The 16,735-nt window shown below is 48.6% G+C and overlaps 1 protein-coding gene and 1 long non-coding RNA gene across 3 annotated transcripts in view; both read left to right on the forward strand.

Moving 5' to 3' along the window:
• BOD1L1 (biorientation of chromosomes in cell division 1 like 1) overlaps positions 1 to 7,387 on the forward strand; it is a 53,607-nt gene extending 46,220 nt beyond the window's left edge. Inside the window, exons 25-27 of one of the 2 annotated variants that reach the window (XM_042984917.1) lie at positions 385 to 538; positions 3,163 to 3,303; positions 6,108 to 7,387. In XM_042984917.1, the coding sequence (XP_042840851.1) occupies positions 385 to 538; positions 3,163 to 3,303; positions 6,108 to 6,225 (413 nt within the window). In that variant the 3' untranslated portion in view covers positions 6,226 to 7,387. The remainder of the gene's footprint in view (positions 1 to 384; positions 539 to 3,162; positions 3,304 to 6,107) is intronic. The other variant, XM_042984918.1, reaches the window with a different exon arrangement.
• Positions 7,388 to 8,971: 1,584 nt separating this feature from the next.
• Positions 8,972 to 16,378, forward strand: LOC122238116. Its single transcript, XR_006217078.1, has 3 exons — positions 8,972 to 9,473; positions 12,692 to 12,873; positions 15,848 to 16,378. It is a non-coding gene; the product is annotated as an uncharacterized LOC122238116 (long non-coding RNA).
• Positions 16,379 to 16,735: the final 357 nt, after the last annotated feature.

Consider the following 16,735-nt stretch of genomic DNA (forward strand, 5'->3'; position numbering starts at 1 on the left):
AGTCTTACCGTTTCAAAATCACCTTTTTAAGAGTTTTTCTCTGGATGAGGGAAAATCCAGTGGGGCACAGCTAGTATTAAGATTACATAAATATGTGTGAAATGGCTCTAATCCCATGTCAGAAATGGTACATCCCAGATGCTTTTCTGAGTACATGTGGATTTTTCGTGAATGCTGGCTGTGAACTGCCTAAGTAAACTATCCCAAATGTGTTTGAGATTAAGTTAAACAGTTCTGAGTTGCAAGTGCTGAAACAAAAGGAAATGGAAAACCGCTTCTTCTGCCTCCAAGTCCCTCATATCCTACGCTCTAAGCGCCATGACTCTCCTCTGGAAGTGTCTCGGGGAATTGTAGAATCCAGGTGTTACCCTTCTGTTTGAGCAGAATCTTCAGAGCCAGAGAGGAAACGCCAGAAATCAGTGTCTGAAGCCACCGAGGACAAGAAAGACCCGGAGTCTGAGGAGGACGAGGAAGAGGAGGAAGGGGAGGAGCCCTCGGGAGCCACCACGAGGTCCACCACCAGATCCGAGGCTCAGAGGTAACGGGGGCAGAGAGCTTCCAAAGGCCTTCACCAGCTTCTCCCATCAGAAAGCAGCTTCGGGTTTCACGGGATTCTCTTTTCATTGACCCCCTCGTGCCGCGGCGTAAGCTGTGTCCTTTCCTTGTATCTTGAGCAGAGAGCACGTGCTCTCAGCCCTCGCACCCTGCAGTTCTCGGAGAAACCCGCCTTCCACCCTCACATTCGAGTCTTTGCCAGGGTCCCAAAGCCTGTTCGGTGGAACCCGTTCGGTCCCGGTACAGCTCCTTACTGAGCGTCACCCGGTGTCTCGGATTCCGTGCTGGGCCCGTGGGGGAAGGGAGGCGCGCACACAGGCCCCGCCTGCAGCCGGCTCAGCTCCAGCGAGAGAGGAGGCAGGCACACCCGTCACTGGTGAGGCGCGTGCAGCCGGTGGCACGGACCAGGTTGACCGTGGGAAATTGCCCGCACGCGACCACTTTTTCCTCACATGAGTTAACTTCATGTTTCCCAGAGTTCATTCTCCCAGGCCCTGGGTCAGCCAGAAGCCTCTGGAAGACAGAGTGCCGTGGACAAATGAGTTTTGGGAGTGCCAGTGAATTCTTTGTCCTTCAGGAGTCCCCGTGCACATGAGAATATCAAGGGCTTGGCGTGGTCCTAGAGGAAAGAAACTGTTGAACTTTGTCTGAACAGACATTATTCGCCAGTTATACCCCCACCCGCACCTGTTAGTATCAGTCAGTGTTCTTTTCCCCAGGGCACATTTTGAGACCTGTTGCATCACTTTATGGTTTATTAACCTCCTAAAGCGAGAGTATTTTCCGTGTTTAAGGTGATTCACAAGCCGCTAATTGTGGTATCATCTTCTGTCCTTTCATTACCCAAGATTCAGCAAAAAGTTCAGGAACATTTATTTCAAGAGTATCACTTGATTATATCTGTCACCGTCGTATAGCAGTAATAGTGACGTGTGTTTACGTGAAGACTTAAAATCAACCTATTTCTTTTAGGTTTCTTTTTTTTTTTTTAATGCTTATTTATTTTTGAGGTAGAGAGTGAGCAAGCAGGGAAGGGGCAGAGGGGGGGAGAGAGAGAGAGAGAGAATCAGTGCAGAGCCCAGCACAGGGCTGGAACCCACGAACCGTGAGATCGTGACCCGAGCCCAAATCAAGAGTCGGACGCTCCGCCGCCTGAACCAGCCAGGTGCTCCGAAATCACCGTTTCTGGTCACTCCGCACTTAACTCATCAGCAGCCACTGGCGCCACAGTTTGGTTTCTCCAAGAATCCGATTTCAGAGCCACAAGACTTCAGGAGCTCGCATGGTGAAGAGAGGGGGCGGGTGGCCTCGTACTTGGTTTTTAGCTGCAGCAGCTCAGATAAGCAGAAGAGCCAGAGTCCGGTCCCCTGCACGTGGGAGAGGGCGGGGAAGTGGAGCGCAGTCCCCTGCATCGGGCTCAGAACCACTGCAGGGCCACTGCCTCCGCGGGGACAGTCGGGCCCGCCTCACGGCCAGTCTGTGGGCCTTCTTGTGGTCTCTGAGTGAGCGTCTGCAGGTAGCGGTCAGGCATTTCGAATTCATTCTTTGAAAACAAACCTGACTTGACTCGGATTCCATGATCGCCTAGGTTGTCAGCGCTCTCCTTAACGTGCCTTCAGGGCTCCTGACTTACAAAGGGATTCTCTTGTCTTAGTTTCGATTCCTTGGCATCCGTTGATTGGTTCCAGGGCCCTGGCTCTGGTTAATGCCAGATGCTGGGGGTTGGCCGGGGTCTCCACGTAAGGTTAGTGCTGCTAACCTGTTGCGCCCACGGCTCCTCTCGGAAGGCCTTCCCGCGGCGGGGTCCTCGGGGGCGGGGAAGCCACCCCTGCTTGGCATTCTATCCCTTGTGCGCAGTAGGAGCTGGCCTCCCAGAGGCGTCTGCCCTTGTTCTGGATCTGCTCCGGGGGCGTCTCTCCAGCGTTGCCCTAAACGCTTGTGGGCAACTTCTAGGTGTCCTCTTACTTTGAACCCCCTCATCATCCATGTGTTCCCCAGAGTTTCCGTGTCACTCCGGAGCACTTGCTCTGCACACGTGTCCTGCACAACGTGTGGGCTAAGGAACCCGGGAGAGGATCGCCCCACCTTATCTCGTAGGGACGCGCTGCAGCCAGCCGTGCGCCCGGCTCTCCGTTCTCCGCTGGAGCCGCACAGCAGCTCACACGAGCTTTCTCTCCCGGGCTTCCTGGCGAGCCAGCTCTCCGGTCCCCTGTTATCTGTGCAGACCGTTACTCGGCCCAGTCCCAGGGCCTCATCCGTTAGCCTTGTGACTTGTACTTCTGTGACTCTGGGCCCTTACTCTCCCGCGGGGAGCACTGTGGGGATTGCTGTCTTGTCAGCCAGTGTATTTGTTATTATCACAGATTCCTCTTCCTCTAAATCATGGGAAAACCTCCCACACAATCAAAGCAAATCCAGAGCCGTGCGGGCAGTTCGTGGTAGACGACATCAGGTCCCCTTTTTACCATCGGTCCGGAAAACCAACCATTTTCTGCTTTTAGTCCCCATTCTCTGACTCACCCACGAGGAGCCTTGTCCTTTCGGGACAGGCCCCGGGACTGGAATGCTGAGGGTACCACTGCCCGGTGTTTCTGTAATCTGTTTCAGAAAGCATCCTAGCAAGCCATCGGCACCTGCAGCATCCAAACATGGCAGCCCAGAGACAGTTTCTTCTAGAAATCGCCAAAAATTAGCAAAAGAGAAGTTATCTGCCAGCGAGAAAGTTAGTAACTCTCCCCCATTAGGAAGGTAAGTCCCTGCTTACACTCCAAGTCTTTTTTAATGCCCTGAGCCTATTTTTGGTACGATAATGTTTTCTTCCCAAGTTCCTTTAAGATCTGTCTTTTGGGATCATTGGTTTCCCAAATGGAAACCTCCTCCAGAAGGAATTGGAGTGGCTGTGGAAGGAATGTCGGCCCTCCTACATTGGGCAATGGACTTGCCCTTGACCCTTGTGCGCCTTCCCTGCTGGCTCCCGTCCACCAGGGCCGAGGGCGAGGCGTGTTTCTTCCCAGGTGGCCACGGGTCTGAGTGCTTGGCTAACCCAGCACAGCATGGTCGGGCATCTCATAGCCCTGAACCGTTTTGTGTTTTAGCCGGAGCGTTGGCGAGGCGATGGGGTAACGAGCAAAATGGCCGCTTCTGGCTCAGCCCCCACCGTCCACAGCCCCCTTTGTCCTGCCGCTTCCCACAGGCTGCGCCGAGGCCTCCTTTTTGTCCTTGGCTTGTGCTGGGTCTCCAGAGCCCTTGCCACCAGCCCCCAGTAAGCCAGGCACTGCCATCCTGACTCTCCCTCCTCAGGAGGCCCCCCCCCCCCGCTGCTTCGGTGTCTTTGCTGTCCTTCCTGCCTCACCTCTCGCCTGCTGTGCGGAGGATGGCAGTGGGTCCCCCTCTGGACTGTAAGCTTCTTCCTTGAGATGCGGGGCGTGTCTTACTTTCCGTACGTCATAGCACCGAAAGATAGAAGATTCTTCACGCTGTACAAAAGCTGCCGCGACCTGTCCTACGACAGTTTGCTTCTCACAGCATATGGGTGTGTATAATGTGTACATGCGCTGATATCCCCACGTCCTGGAAAGGGAAGCGGACTAAAGGGCCAGGCGCCTTTCACATAGATTCTCCATTTAATCCTCATTATGTGGAATGTGGTATTTATCCTTATTTCATCAGGGAGGGGATGAATCTCAGGAAAGGCTGGTCCGTATTTCCCAAAGCGGAACTGCAGACCAATCATGGACACTCTCACTAGGAAGAAGATTGCCATTCTGCGGGGTGGGGGGGGCCGAGAGTCTGCGTTGCCAACAGCCCCAGGTGATGCTGGTGCCGCTGGTCACAGACCACATCCTGGGGGTCCCACCCAGCCCCCCCACCGGCCGGGAAGAAGCACCCTGACCGAGAGCTGCTGTTCCCCGCCACATGGCATGGGGCACAGGCCCGCCATACACCGGCTGCTCGGCAAATAGGTGTTCACTTAGTGGCCGGCGGCTTCCCCGACTCGGCTCGAGGTGGACGTTAGCTCATGCGGGCCCGCCGGAACCGCGTCCTGTACAAGCGCAGCCGACTCCGTTTGAGTTCTGTCCCTGTGCCGTCAGAAGAACGATAGAGCAAACGCATTCTCCTGTCGGTGTGGCCCCACTGGTCCGCCCCTGCAGACTTGGCTTCCGCGGTGTTCTCCTTCCCGGGTAGCACACGGACAGGCGCGGACACGTGCCTGCGTACCCGGTACTGGACCCAGCAGCCGCCCTGGAGAAGCAGCCTAGCGGACGCGGACGCGTGGACGTGATTTTCAACTTTCCTTGGCCCCAACCGCACCAAAACGGTTTTGCAGCATCACCTGTGTTCACATTCTGCCTCTATCACCGAAACAAAATTTTCGTGAACGAAATTTAATAGAAGCAATGCCGGTGGCATTTCCTATTTGCCGGAGGTCTGTTCATATGTCGTTCTAGAACGATGACTGTATCCTCTAGTTGGAAGAGAGCAGCTCGCTCTGTGATGACGACGACTTCCCGGAAGGAGTTGCTTTTGAACTGGGGCCTAAAAACGCGCACGTTTGCTAGACGGGAGGTGTGGGTGATTCTCCAAGAATTCACATGTCAAAGCACGAAAACGTAAAGGAATGTCAGGACTTCGGCAGGACCGTAGTCCAGGGTGGTGTAGAAGTCAAGGGCTAACTGTAAAGGACTTTTGAATTCTCGGGATGACTTTATCTTGAAAGCCATCAGATAGTCAACAGGGACATCCATATAATACTAAACAGGACAGTGACGCGATTCGTTGGGGTTTCCAACAGATCATTGTCACGGCAGACAGGAGAGCGAGGAGATTGGCCAGAATGCTCTTAGGAAATTCCAGTGCCTTTTTTTTTTTTTTTTTTAAAAAAACGTTTATTCATTTTTGAGAGAGAGAGACAGAGCATGAGCAGGTGAGGGGCAGAGAAAGAGGGAGACACAGAATCTAAAGCAGGCTCCGGGCTCCGAGTTGTCAGCTCAGAGCCTGATGGGGGGCTCGAACCCATGAACCGTGATGTGAGCCAAAGTTGGACACTTAACTGAGCCACCCATGTGCGCCTCCCCCACCCGCCCCGAACTCCCCCTCCGGTGCCTTTTCTACCATTGCCAGCCCTTCTCTGTAAACTGGCCCGTGAAACACGATCAGGCCCTCGCCCAGACGTAGCGGACAGCCCTGCTGGGGTCCCACTGGCCGTCTCAACTCGGGGCAGTGCGTGGAGGAGGTTACTTTGTAGACAGAAGAACTAGGACCCAGAGAAGAAGGTGCTCGGACCCAGGCGGGCACCCGGAGCGTGAGGGAGCTGGAAGCAGATTACAGGCCTCCGAGCTGCCCTCGTGCCGTTTGTATGAGGTGGTCAGCGCATGACCAGTCAGCACTCCCCCCCCCCGCCCCCCCAGAGCCACCTCTTCCTGCGGGAACGTGACCCGGGCTTTCTCCTCCTGGCTCTAAAGTCCAAAACCTCCCCTTGTTTAAAGAACTCCCAAGTTACTGAAGCCGTTCCCTTCAGCTCTCATCACTGCCTTGACTTTTCTTTCCTGCAGATCGAAGGCCCAGCTCTCCCCTCCTAGCAAGCGCAAGAGGGAGGCCAGCCCCCCCGGAGCCCGAACTAGAGGCCAGCAGAGGGTGGAAGAAGCCCCTTCGAAGAAGGCCAAGCGGTGATCCTGGCCACCGCCGCCCCTGGCTTGTGGGGGACACCGTGGAGAGAGGAGAGACGAGCCTCGGGGCCATAAGCTTTTTTTTTTTTTTTTTTTAAACCAGGGAAAGGACATGCATGTGCTCTGAGTTTCTAGGTGCAAGCTTTTTCTTGTTCTGTTTTAAACAGCTTTATAAACTACTGTTCATAGAAGATATTATGTACATTTATTTCAGATAAAGGAAAATAAGTTTACTTTGTATCTGAACTCAAAGTAGTTGTATATTTTAACATGTGAAATTGGGATTTCCCGATGGGACACGTCACTAATGCGAACCCTTCCAGCCCATCAGACACCAGGCTGCCTACTGGTAATCTGTGTACAGTATATAAACATGTAAAAATAGGTTGTATTTTACTCTATGTATGATGCTAATCAATGAACACTTTATTTATTTTACAGAGAAAACTTATCTGTGAACTTTACTATATATCTGTTTATTTTATTTTATTATTTTTTTTTATAAAAAAAAGGGGGTGGGGTGGGTTTCAATGCTATGCAGTCATCAGTAGAGATGTTTTAGGACGCTGCCTGCCTTGTAACTATATGAATATGACCCGGCAGGAAATACAGAATCTTCTCGCATGTATCCCAGTAAAGTAGTTTAGCTCCAGAAAGGGTCTGCATTGCTTTTCTGTTCACAGCTGTGACTGTTTTTAAGAATGTACCTTGTTTTTAGATTACGCTCGCCTTTGTGGCTCTCCTTCCAGCCCCACTGGCGTGCGAGGTCCTACATCCCGTCACCTGCAGCAAAAACCTCTCTGTCGGTGTTCGTTCCTCCCCTCTGTGCTACTCCGAGGCTTCTACCCATTTTCTTTCCATATTGTCCTTTCTCGGTGACGAGAAATGCATTGAGATTAGGTCACTCCTGTCTATCGAGCTTCAGGATTTTATGTTGTTTTATACACGGTGATTTCAAGATAGAAACTGGCTTTATCGCCAGGTTCTTTTTTAAACATGTTTTAACTCCCATATGAACAAACTGTCCAACCTAAGTTTTTTCATAAGATTAAATTTTTCTTAAGATCAAATTTGTCTCTAGCAATGGATGTGATGAGTTGCCAAATAATTGAGATTATTTTAAAATGTTTTGTTCATATTGTTTTATAATTAAAATTTACATTCAGTGTGTGTGAATTTTTTTTTGACTCTTAATGTAAGGTGGATATTTCTGTCATTTTACATGGTTTCTTACAAGATTTTATATATAAATTATAAGATGTTTCCAAAACTTGAGCGGTAAGATTTTTTTTTTTTTCCGTATTTTAAATGTTCTTCCTGTGAAAAACACTTCTTCTCTTCAAATACTTGGTGTTGGAGATACTGTTCATTTTCACTTTCAAATAGGAGTCCGTGGTGGCCCCTCGGTAGAACTGAATGTTGGATCTGGAAGGGACCTTGGACACAAGAACAAGAGAGTTACTCGTTTTCATGTAAGTGGATGAATTTAACCAAAGCTCAGAAATGGAAAGTGGCTTTTCTTAGTCAAGGGAAGAAGCCAGAGTTGGTTCCAAGGCCCCAAAGTCCTGGAGCCACAGTCTGCCCTGTGGGGTTTAGATTGGATTACCAGAAACACCTCAAACGGTATTCTCAGTGCGAAACCTGCGTGTGCGGTTGGGTCACAGCCGTTCTGGGCATGGCCTGACAGCGACAGAGTCGTCGGACCAGGAGGAAGTGCTGCCTCTTTATAAAGTTGGAGCTAAATATCGGCACTGGGAAATGCAATTGGCCATTGTGGCTTCCAGTTGTTCTAAAAGCCAGGTAGGGAGGGGACACCGTCCCATGGGGCACCGGAACTACAGGGGAGCAGTTCTCGGTCATCACGATGATTCAGTCCTGCTGGCGTTTAGTAGAAGGGAGGAGATCAGAACGCTGAACGTTCTGCAGGGGACGAGACCGCCCTCGCCTCCACAGAAACGTCTGCGCCAAATGCCTGTAGCTTCCCCCTGGAGACCCGCACAGACCATCTCCGTGTTTGCCATCCCCTGGTCTCCGCCCAGCTACCACTGTCCCCACCACTCTCTGCCCCTCTGCGAGCAACATGAACACCAGCACATCGCGGAGCTGAGACAGGGCTGGAATAAGCCAGCAAGACTTCCCGAAGGGGCAGAAAAATCCCCTGGTGGAAAGTGATGTGGCTAATTCCTCTTGAGCTAACGCTGGTCGTGCATGACCACAGTCCTTCCCTGCCTACTTGAGGCCTCTGCACGTTATGCCCCCACCCCCCACCACCACCACCTAGGCTTTTTAAAGACTACAACCTACTAACGATGTCCTGCCCTAAGCACCCCAATTAGGAATGGCTATCTAGTGTTCCTCTTCCCGGCGAGATCTCAAAGTGGGTTGGTGGCAAAGTTGGGACTCAACTCTCCTAACCCCCAGGTCGGGGTTCTCCGTGCCAGGCCCCGTGGGAGGGGGCCACTGATGGAATTCGACAGCAGGCCCACCGACCTCAGGACCATCCTGTAGTGGAGCCCAGACATCGAGCGACTGGTCAACCTACTAACCGATTTGAGACTGGCGGTTGACGATTCGAACTCAAATGCCGAAAGGTTTGCTTGCTTTCTGTGATTTTCGTGTCTTCTATTCATCCTATGTGCAAGAGCACTTTACATTTCCCCGAATTACTGCTTAGCCATCATTATGATGAAGTCAAGAATAAGGCGTTCTTCACCATCCGCTGACACCTCCTTGAGGCGAAGGAAATCGAGGGCCTGTCTTCCCATCGAAGCCACCGTGCTGGGGAATATGTATCTGACAAGCTCCTGCACCAGGCCTGGCACCAGGGATTCGAGTCTGAACCCAGGTGTTGAAGGGTGACATCAGTGAAACAGCTGTGCTGCACAGAGATTGCTGTCCAGGCACAGGACCCGGCAGGGGGAAGAGGGAAGCCAGATGAAGGACTAACTCCTGACAGACCAGAGGAAGAGGTCGTTATTTGCTTTCTTTTAAGTATAAGGCGAGTTTTCAGCAAGGTTAGAACCTAGAGAAGAGAACATTCTAGAAGCTGACGAGCAGGGAGAACTGGAGGCCATGATGGGTGCCATCTTTACCACCAGGTCAACTTTCCAGAAAGTTCCTGGAGGCGATAACTGTTTCAATAGCTTCACATCACACAAAGCACTAGTTCCAGGAGAGGCTTCCTCACCCTGCGGCCCTTCTGGAAAGTTCACTGGATGTATCAGCAGCGCACATAAATTTCCAAGAAATTAGGTTAGTTTATTTAACCCAGAAGTTACTAAACCTAAAACCCCTGTTTCCTCACCCCAACGCGCACACACACACCTGCACACCCAGAAACGTAATTCAACATCCACGGAAACTGATGAGGTTCAAAACTGAAAACTCCACTCGGTTCTTAGCCCTGTGAAGATATGATATCGGCCCCCCTGTTCTATGGCAAGGAGAGGCGACACTCAGGTTGTATCACTGACTTCTAAGGACACACACACTACGTGTTGCTGGGACTGGAACCGAGATGCCGTGAGCCTCGTCAGCATCCACAAGTGTGGCCGTGACCGTCTGCTGTGGCAGGAGCCAGGTGACCCGCGGACACACGTAGGCTGGAGCGTCCTCGCTCCCTCTTAGTTGTATGCTTGACCTTTTTAAACAAATGATATAAAACCTGAATTTTGTTAAATAGTAGCATTTTTGTTCTAAAAGTAATGTCTTGGTTGTGGAAAAAATTAAAAACGAAACCAAGCAGGGGCACCTGGGTGGCTCAGTCAGTTAAGTCTCCAACTCTTAATTTCAGCTAAGGTCATGATCTCATGGTTTGTGGCATCGAGCCCCTCAAACGGAGCCTGCTTGGGATTCTCTCCCTCTTTCTCTGCCCCTCTCCACTTGCACTTTTTCTCTCTCTCTCTCTCTCTCCCTCCCGCGCCTCTCAAAAATAAATAAACATTTTAAAAAACAGGAGGCAGAGATGGAAAAAAAAAAAACAACCAAACCACTCGTAAGCCCACAAGTCAGATATGTTATTACTTTGATTGATACACAATTCCTCCACACTTTTCTTTTTACGTACATATAAAACTCATATGCCATATTTCATGAAATCTAAGATGCTATTGACTATAAAATGCATCATCATTACTTTATATACTAAGAAAGAATAAACTGAGAGTATGACACTCATCATAGTCTCACCAGAAGCATGAATCCGTCATACCCACTTGTTGCTTTGAAATGAAAGGGATTGATGATTTCCTCCCACCGTTAGCTGTGTGCCTGGGAATGCATCACATAATCCTTTGCACATAGCTCAGGAACAGGATGGAACAGCCTCACCTGCTCTGGGATATCTTCCTTTCTCGTTTCACACGGAACTTGGTGGTTACTTTGCAAGAAAAGATGAAATCACAGGTATTTTTCCCCCAACACGGCATCTGCCTCCCTGATACGTCAGGTATTTCTTGCTGCCAGGTTCCTGGGACTTTCTGAATACACACTACCTCTGTTTTATTGCCAAATCATGATGCAATCTTTGAAAAGACACTTTAAATGATGTTTAAAATCAAAGGACACAGAATCAATGATGCACATCATTCACAGCAGTATCAATAGTTAGAAACGAGAACACATGACGATAACTGTAGCCTAACTGCCACTTGATCAGTACAATTTTAAGATACTTCCTGGGGTGCCGGCGTGACTCAACAGGTTAAGCAGCTGACTCTTGATTTCGGCTCAGGTCATGATCTCACAGTTTGGGAGATGGAGCCTCAAGTCGGGCTCCGCACTGACAGTGTGGAGCCTGCTTGGGATTCTCTTTCTTTCTGTCGCTCTGTCTCTCTCTCTCAAAATAAATAAATACACTTGAAAAAAAAAGATACTTTCTAATTCCAGAGGTGTTAAAACATGGGAGGCAAAAGTGTGCCTTTGAATTAATGAAATAGGTAGATAGATTTTTTACGAAAATGAGATTTTACATATCTACATTTTTATACTCTTAAAATATTACGTATTTATGGAATATTTATTACAATCAAAAGGATAGAGAGCTTTTATATATACATATATAAAATATATGTACATATATATACAAGTATATAATAAGAATATCATATGTCTTAGATAATATACATAATATGTAAGTATGGATATATGTATATACATATGCTCTAAGATTATATATATAATGTATACGTGTGTATATACACATATATGATGTATGAACATATGCTATAAAGAATTTTTTTAATTTTTTTAATGTTTATTTATTTTTGAGAGAGAGAGAAAGCACAAGTGGGAAGGAGGAGAGAGAGGGGGACAGAGGATCCAAAGTGGGCTCCATGCTGACAGCAATGAGCCCAATGTGGGTCTCGAACTCACAAACTGCGAGACCATGACCTGAGCCGAAGTCAGACACTCAACCGACTAAGCCACCCAGGCGCCCATGAATGGGTTTGTTTATGTACGTATATATGTATTTTTGAACGAGAGAGAGTGTGCACAAGTGAAGGAGGGGCAGAGAGAGGGAGAGAGAGAATCTTAAGCAGACTCCATTGACAGAATTGTTCTTTAAAAGCTCATTTACTCACCCTTCAGCTTGAGACACAGAATCATAAATACCAACACCTCCTGGAAGTTCCCAGCATGCCCACAAAGTTACCATGACCATTATAAATACAAGTTTATCATTTTACTACATGCGCATACGACCCTAAACAACATTGCAAGTTGTGAACATTTTTACACTTTACATAAAGGGAATTTTTTTTAATTTTTTTAATGTTTATTTATTTTTGAGAGGGAGAGAAAGACAGTGTGTCAGCGGGGGAGAGGCAGAGAGAGAGGGAGACACGAATCTGAAGCAGGCTCCAGGCTCCGAGCTGTCAGCACAGAGCCGGACGCGGGGCTCGAACCCACAGACCGCAAGATCATGACCTGAACTGAGGTCGGCCGCTCAATCGACTGAGCCACCCAGGCGCCCCTCACACCGTGTTTTAAAAGTCATCTCCGGGGGCGCCTGGGTGGCGCAGTCGGTTAAGCGTCCGACTTCAGCCAGGTCACGATCTCGCGGTCCGTGAGTTCGAGCCCCGCGTCAGGCTCTGGGCTGATGGCTCGGAGCCTGGAGCCTGTTTCCGATTCTGTGTCTCCCTCTCTCTCTGCCCCTCCCCCGTTCATGCTCTGTCTCTCTCTGTCCCAAAAAAAAAAATAAATAAATAAAAAATAAAAAAATTAAAAAAATAATAAAAGTCATCTCCGGTAATGGGTGTGGCTCCAGTTGGCTCATTTTCACCACTGTGTAGGATTCCAGTGAAAGCCTGTATCACAATATACTAAAGCCATTTAGTTGCCTGTTACTGGTCTTTGTGTCATTCCTGGGTTAAACAATGCTTCCGTGAGTATTCTATGAATATTTTCTGGGCAGACCTTCCCAAAGTTACTCATATCGTTGTACGCATAGAAAATTATATTTACCGCAGGGGCAGAATTCTGAAGGAAGAAAGGACGAGGCTGGTTGCTGCCTGGGGAGACCATCAGCCTGCGAACCAGAGGACCAGCTCAGACCGACAACTTTGACGGCCAGAAGATGAACATATCCCCATTTTCCACTTCAAGACATGCCCAGCTTTCGGCCCCAGGGGCACAGCTGCTAACCTCTAAGGTAAGCATGTTTTCAGCTTTGCGAGGTAAGGTCCAAGTGTTTCCCAAACGGGTTTACCACCTGTCCTCCTGTTGTACGCTTCCCTCGACCTTTTAGTTGAGGACTTCGTGATTTTTGCCTATTTGGTGGAGGTAAAATATCTCACCAGGGTTTTTATTTCCACTGGTTTCCAGAAGGTGGAAAGAGTATCTTTCCATGGGTTTATTTTCCGTCTCATTTCCTCTTCTGCGAAATGCCTGTTCATGCCTCTTGTCCATCTTCCCATTCGGTTCTTTGTGTTTTGCTTATTGATTTGTGAGAGGTCTTTATATATTTTTATATAAAGATACAAACATAGGATGCCTGGGTGGCTCAGTCAGTTAAGCATCCGACTTCGGCTCAGGTCATGATCTCACGGTTCATGAGTTCGAGCCCCGCGTCGGACTCTGTGCTGACTGCTCAGAGCCTGGCACCTGCTTCGGATTCTGTGTCTCCCTCTTGCTCTCTCTGTCTCTGTCTCTGTCTCTCTCTCTGCCCTTCCTCTGCTCGTGTTCTGTCTCTCTCTCTCAAAAATAAGTGAACGTTAAAACATTTTTTTAAGATGTAAATATATAGTTCTAGTACTGGGGGCAATAATCTTTGTGTACATGTGTCACAAATACCACACTCTCAAACACACACACACACACACACACGTGCACATATCGTGTAGATTATCTTTTCATTTCTTTGCGCTACTTTCGGTGAACGGTTTTTAATTTTAATGTCACTGAATATAAGTTTCATTTTGTAGTTAGCTATTGTCTTGAGATTCGAGATCAAATAGCTATTCTTCTACAAGTTTTATGTTTTGTGTCTCACATTGGGGGTGCGGAGAGGAAAGCAAGGGCTGTGTTCGTGTGAGATCCAGGCAAACCAAGTACCCAAAGAAATCTGGCCAAGTTCTCCCAGTCTAAAGCCGGAAGGTATCTTGCTGAAAACAGCTCTCTACCAATCAGTCTTTTGAGTTACACTTCTCCAGTGTGGACTGGCAGCCCTCACGTCCTGGGGTCCTCTAACCACTGCCCTGGGGATGCCCTTCACCGCTCTCGTCCCTCGGATCCCCTAAGACCTGTATCACACACCTTCATCATATTTTGACAAAGCCCCGGTAACATTCTGAGAAATTTCTTCTGTAAGAACACAAAGGACCAACTGTCAGGTCAGACTCATCCTAAATGGGAGCTCTCACCCAGCGTCAAGGGTTGTAACAACGTCAAGCACACACATAGCTGCTGGGCACAACTCAAGCGTGGAGGTCTGGGCCAGGACACGTACGTACCCACGTTGGCAGATAAGGTCTCTAAAAACTACCTGCAGCTCCAACGCTTACACAGAAGAAAGACGTTTCAGTCATGGCACATCCCTCCCCAGATGGCGACACAGCCTGTGTGACATTTTCCAGGGAGCTATGCCCATAAATCACAGATTCCAAGGGGTGGGGGTCGTTTGTTTGCTGTGTTGTTGCTACAAGCGATCCTGGAGGGCCCAGGTACATCCCGCTAAAAGCATTCTGTGAGTATCAAGTCTCTAGCAAAAGCCATCACTTGTTTGCCTGGAAATTTCTAGCTCCAGGTCACCTAATCCCTTTCTCAGGGCATCTCTCAGTATCGGATTAAAGGCCTGATGGTAATCATATTCTTCATATTACATTATAGCAAATCATTTTATTTTTTAATTTTACTTATAAATTTAAGTTAGTTAACATACCGTGAAATATTGGTCTCAGGAGTAGAATTCAGTGGTTCATCACTGACATATAACACTCTGTGCTCATCCCAAGTGCTCTTCGAATGCCCATCCCCCATCCAGCTCACTCCCCACCCACCCCCACCCCCATCAACCCTCAGTTTGTTCTCTGTATCAAAGAGGCTCTTATGGTTTGCCTCCCTCTCTGTTTTTACCTTATCGTTTCCTTCCCTTCCCCTGTGTTCATCTGTTTTGTTTCTTAAATTCCACATGAGTGAAATCATACTATATTTACCTCTTTCTGACTTACTTCGCTTAGCATAATACACTCTAGTTCCATCGACATTGTTGCAAATGGCAAGATTCCATTCTTCTTGATCGCCAAGTAATATTCCGTTGTATATATAGACCACATCTTCTTTTTTTTTTCTTTTTTAGAGAGAGAATCCCAAGTAGGCTCTACGCTATCCGCATGAGACGAACTCATGAACTGTGAGATCATGACCTGAGTCGAAATCGAGAGTTAGACACTTAGCCGACTGAGCCACCGGGGGGGGGGGAGGGAGGGGGGTCCCGATACCACATCAGTCGAGGGACATTTGGGCTCTTTCCACAATTTGGCAACTGTCGATAGCGCTGCTATAAACATTGGGGTGCATGTGCCTCTTTGAGTCAGCATTTTGGTATCCTTTGGATAAATACCCAGTAGTGCAATTGCTGGGTCCCCGGGGAGTTCTATTTTTAATTTTTTGAGGAACCTCCATACTGTTTTCCAGAGTGGCTGCACCAGTTTGCATTCCCACCAGCAGTATAGCAAATCATTTTAGACCTGTTTCATCACGGTCCAGTCGGATATGAGAACCCACATCAGTTATTGTAATAAATCATTTAATATAGGGAAATGGCTTTGACTAACAAGCTCAAGGGGGACACACAGACGTAATACAGAGTAACTTCAGAAAGCAACCGTCACCCCAGCGTGGCTTGGGGGAACGTAAAGACAAGACTGAGTGTGGCAGGAGACGGAGGGGAAGCTCTACAGAGCTCAGGGGCTCAGACTCAGCAGCAATGCTATCCGGGTGGTGCTGGCATGCCCGACACAGGACAGGGGAGGCTCGTTCCGGGAGACTGAGGAAAAATCGGACACTGAAGCCAACGGTGACCCATCAGCTGCCACCGCTGCAGCGAAGAACCGTTGCAAGGGTGACACTAACAAAAGAGGGAGCCAACAGGAAGCAGCAAATCCCTTCCCCGGCTTCGGCCTCAGTCTCTTTTTAGTGCCTCCAGCTGACAGACGGTGGAGAGCCAGCCGCCCAGGGAGAAACCGGGGCTGCAGACGGCCGGTCCCGATGCTACGAAGCAGCATCGAGAGGCGTGGCTCCGGGATGAAGAAACAGTAGCTTAGTAATTGGCACACGCCACACTCCTGACGACTCACCCTCCACACCCTGCTCTGCACCCAGGAACAACGGGCGGCTTGTACATTTCCCTCGTTCTCCGGCAAGCTCAGCAATGCACTTGACGTCTGCTTGCACTTGACGTCTGCAATCCCGGTATGTAATTCATCTAGCATCTGGGCGTTTCGTTGCAGTAGGGCTGTGCTAAATTCCTTCTGTGCTATGGTTCCTAAAGCGGAAACTCCAAATACATTTTTCAAAGCCTCTGCAGAAGTCTGTGTCCTCATTGACTCAGTTTATATCTCCTGACGGATCAGCCTCTCCGCTCGCTTTTAATAAATGTGTTTCCTATGACCACTCGCGGAATCCATGCAATGCTTTTTTTTTTTTTGTCATCTTTTCAAAATGAGTTTATCATCAAAACTCAGAGTTGTTTTTATTTGCGGAAACCAATTTGTCAGTCTTCCGCAAGGCTTACTTGAAATAGTCAACAGTTTTTCAACCGAAAAGAAGTATTCAACAAGACCTTGCCTTTTCCTATTTTTGGCTCACGCGTCCCTGTTTGCCCTCAAACACCGTTGTTCATTTCACACCCCCCCCCGCCCCCGTCATTGTGGGGGCCCTCTGGCCCTTTAAAAAATTCTTTCCCCAGTAAACATGATTGGCATTTAAAAGGATACACTTAGTTGTTTTGGGTTCTTGAAATTAAAAAAAAACAAATCTAACCTTTAAGTGAAATCCATGTCTCAATAAATGTG

This window comes from Panthera tigris, chromosome B1 (assembly GCF_018350195.1).
Source record: "Panthera tigris isolate Pti1 chromosome B1, P.tigris_Pti1_mat1.1, whole genome shotgun sequence".
NCBI classification, from domain to species: domain Eukaryota; kingdom Metazoa; phylum Chordata; class Mammalia; order Carnivora; family Felidae; genus Panthera; species Panthera tigris.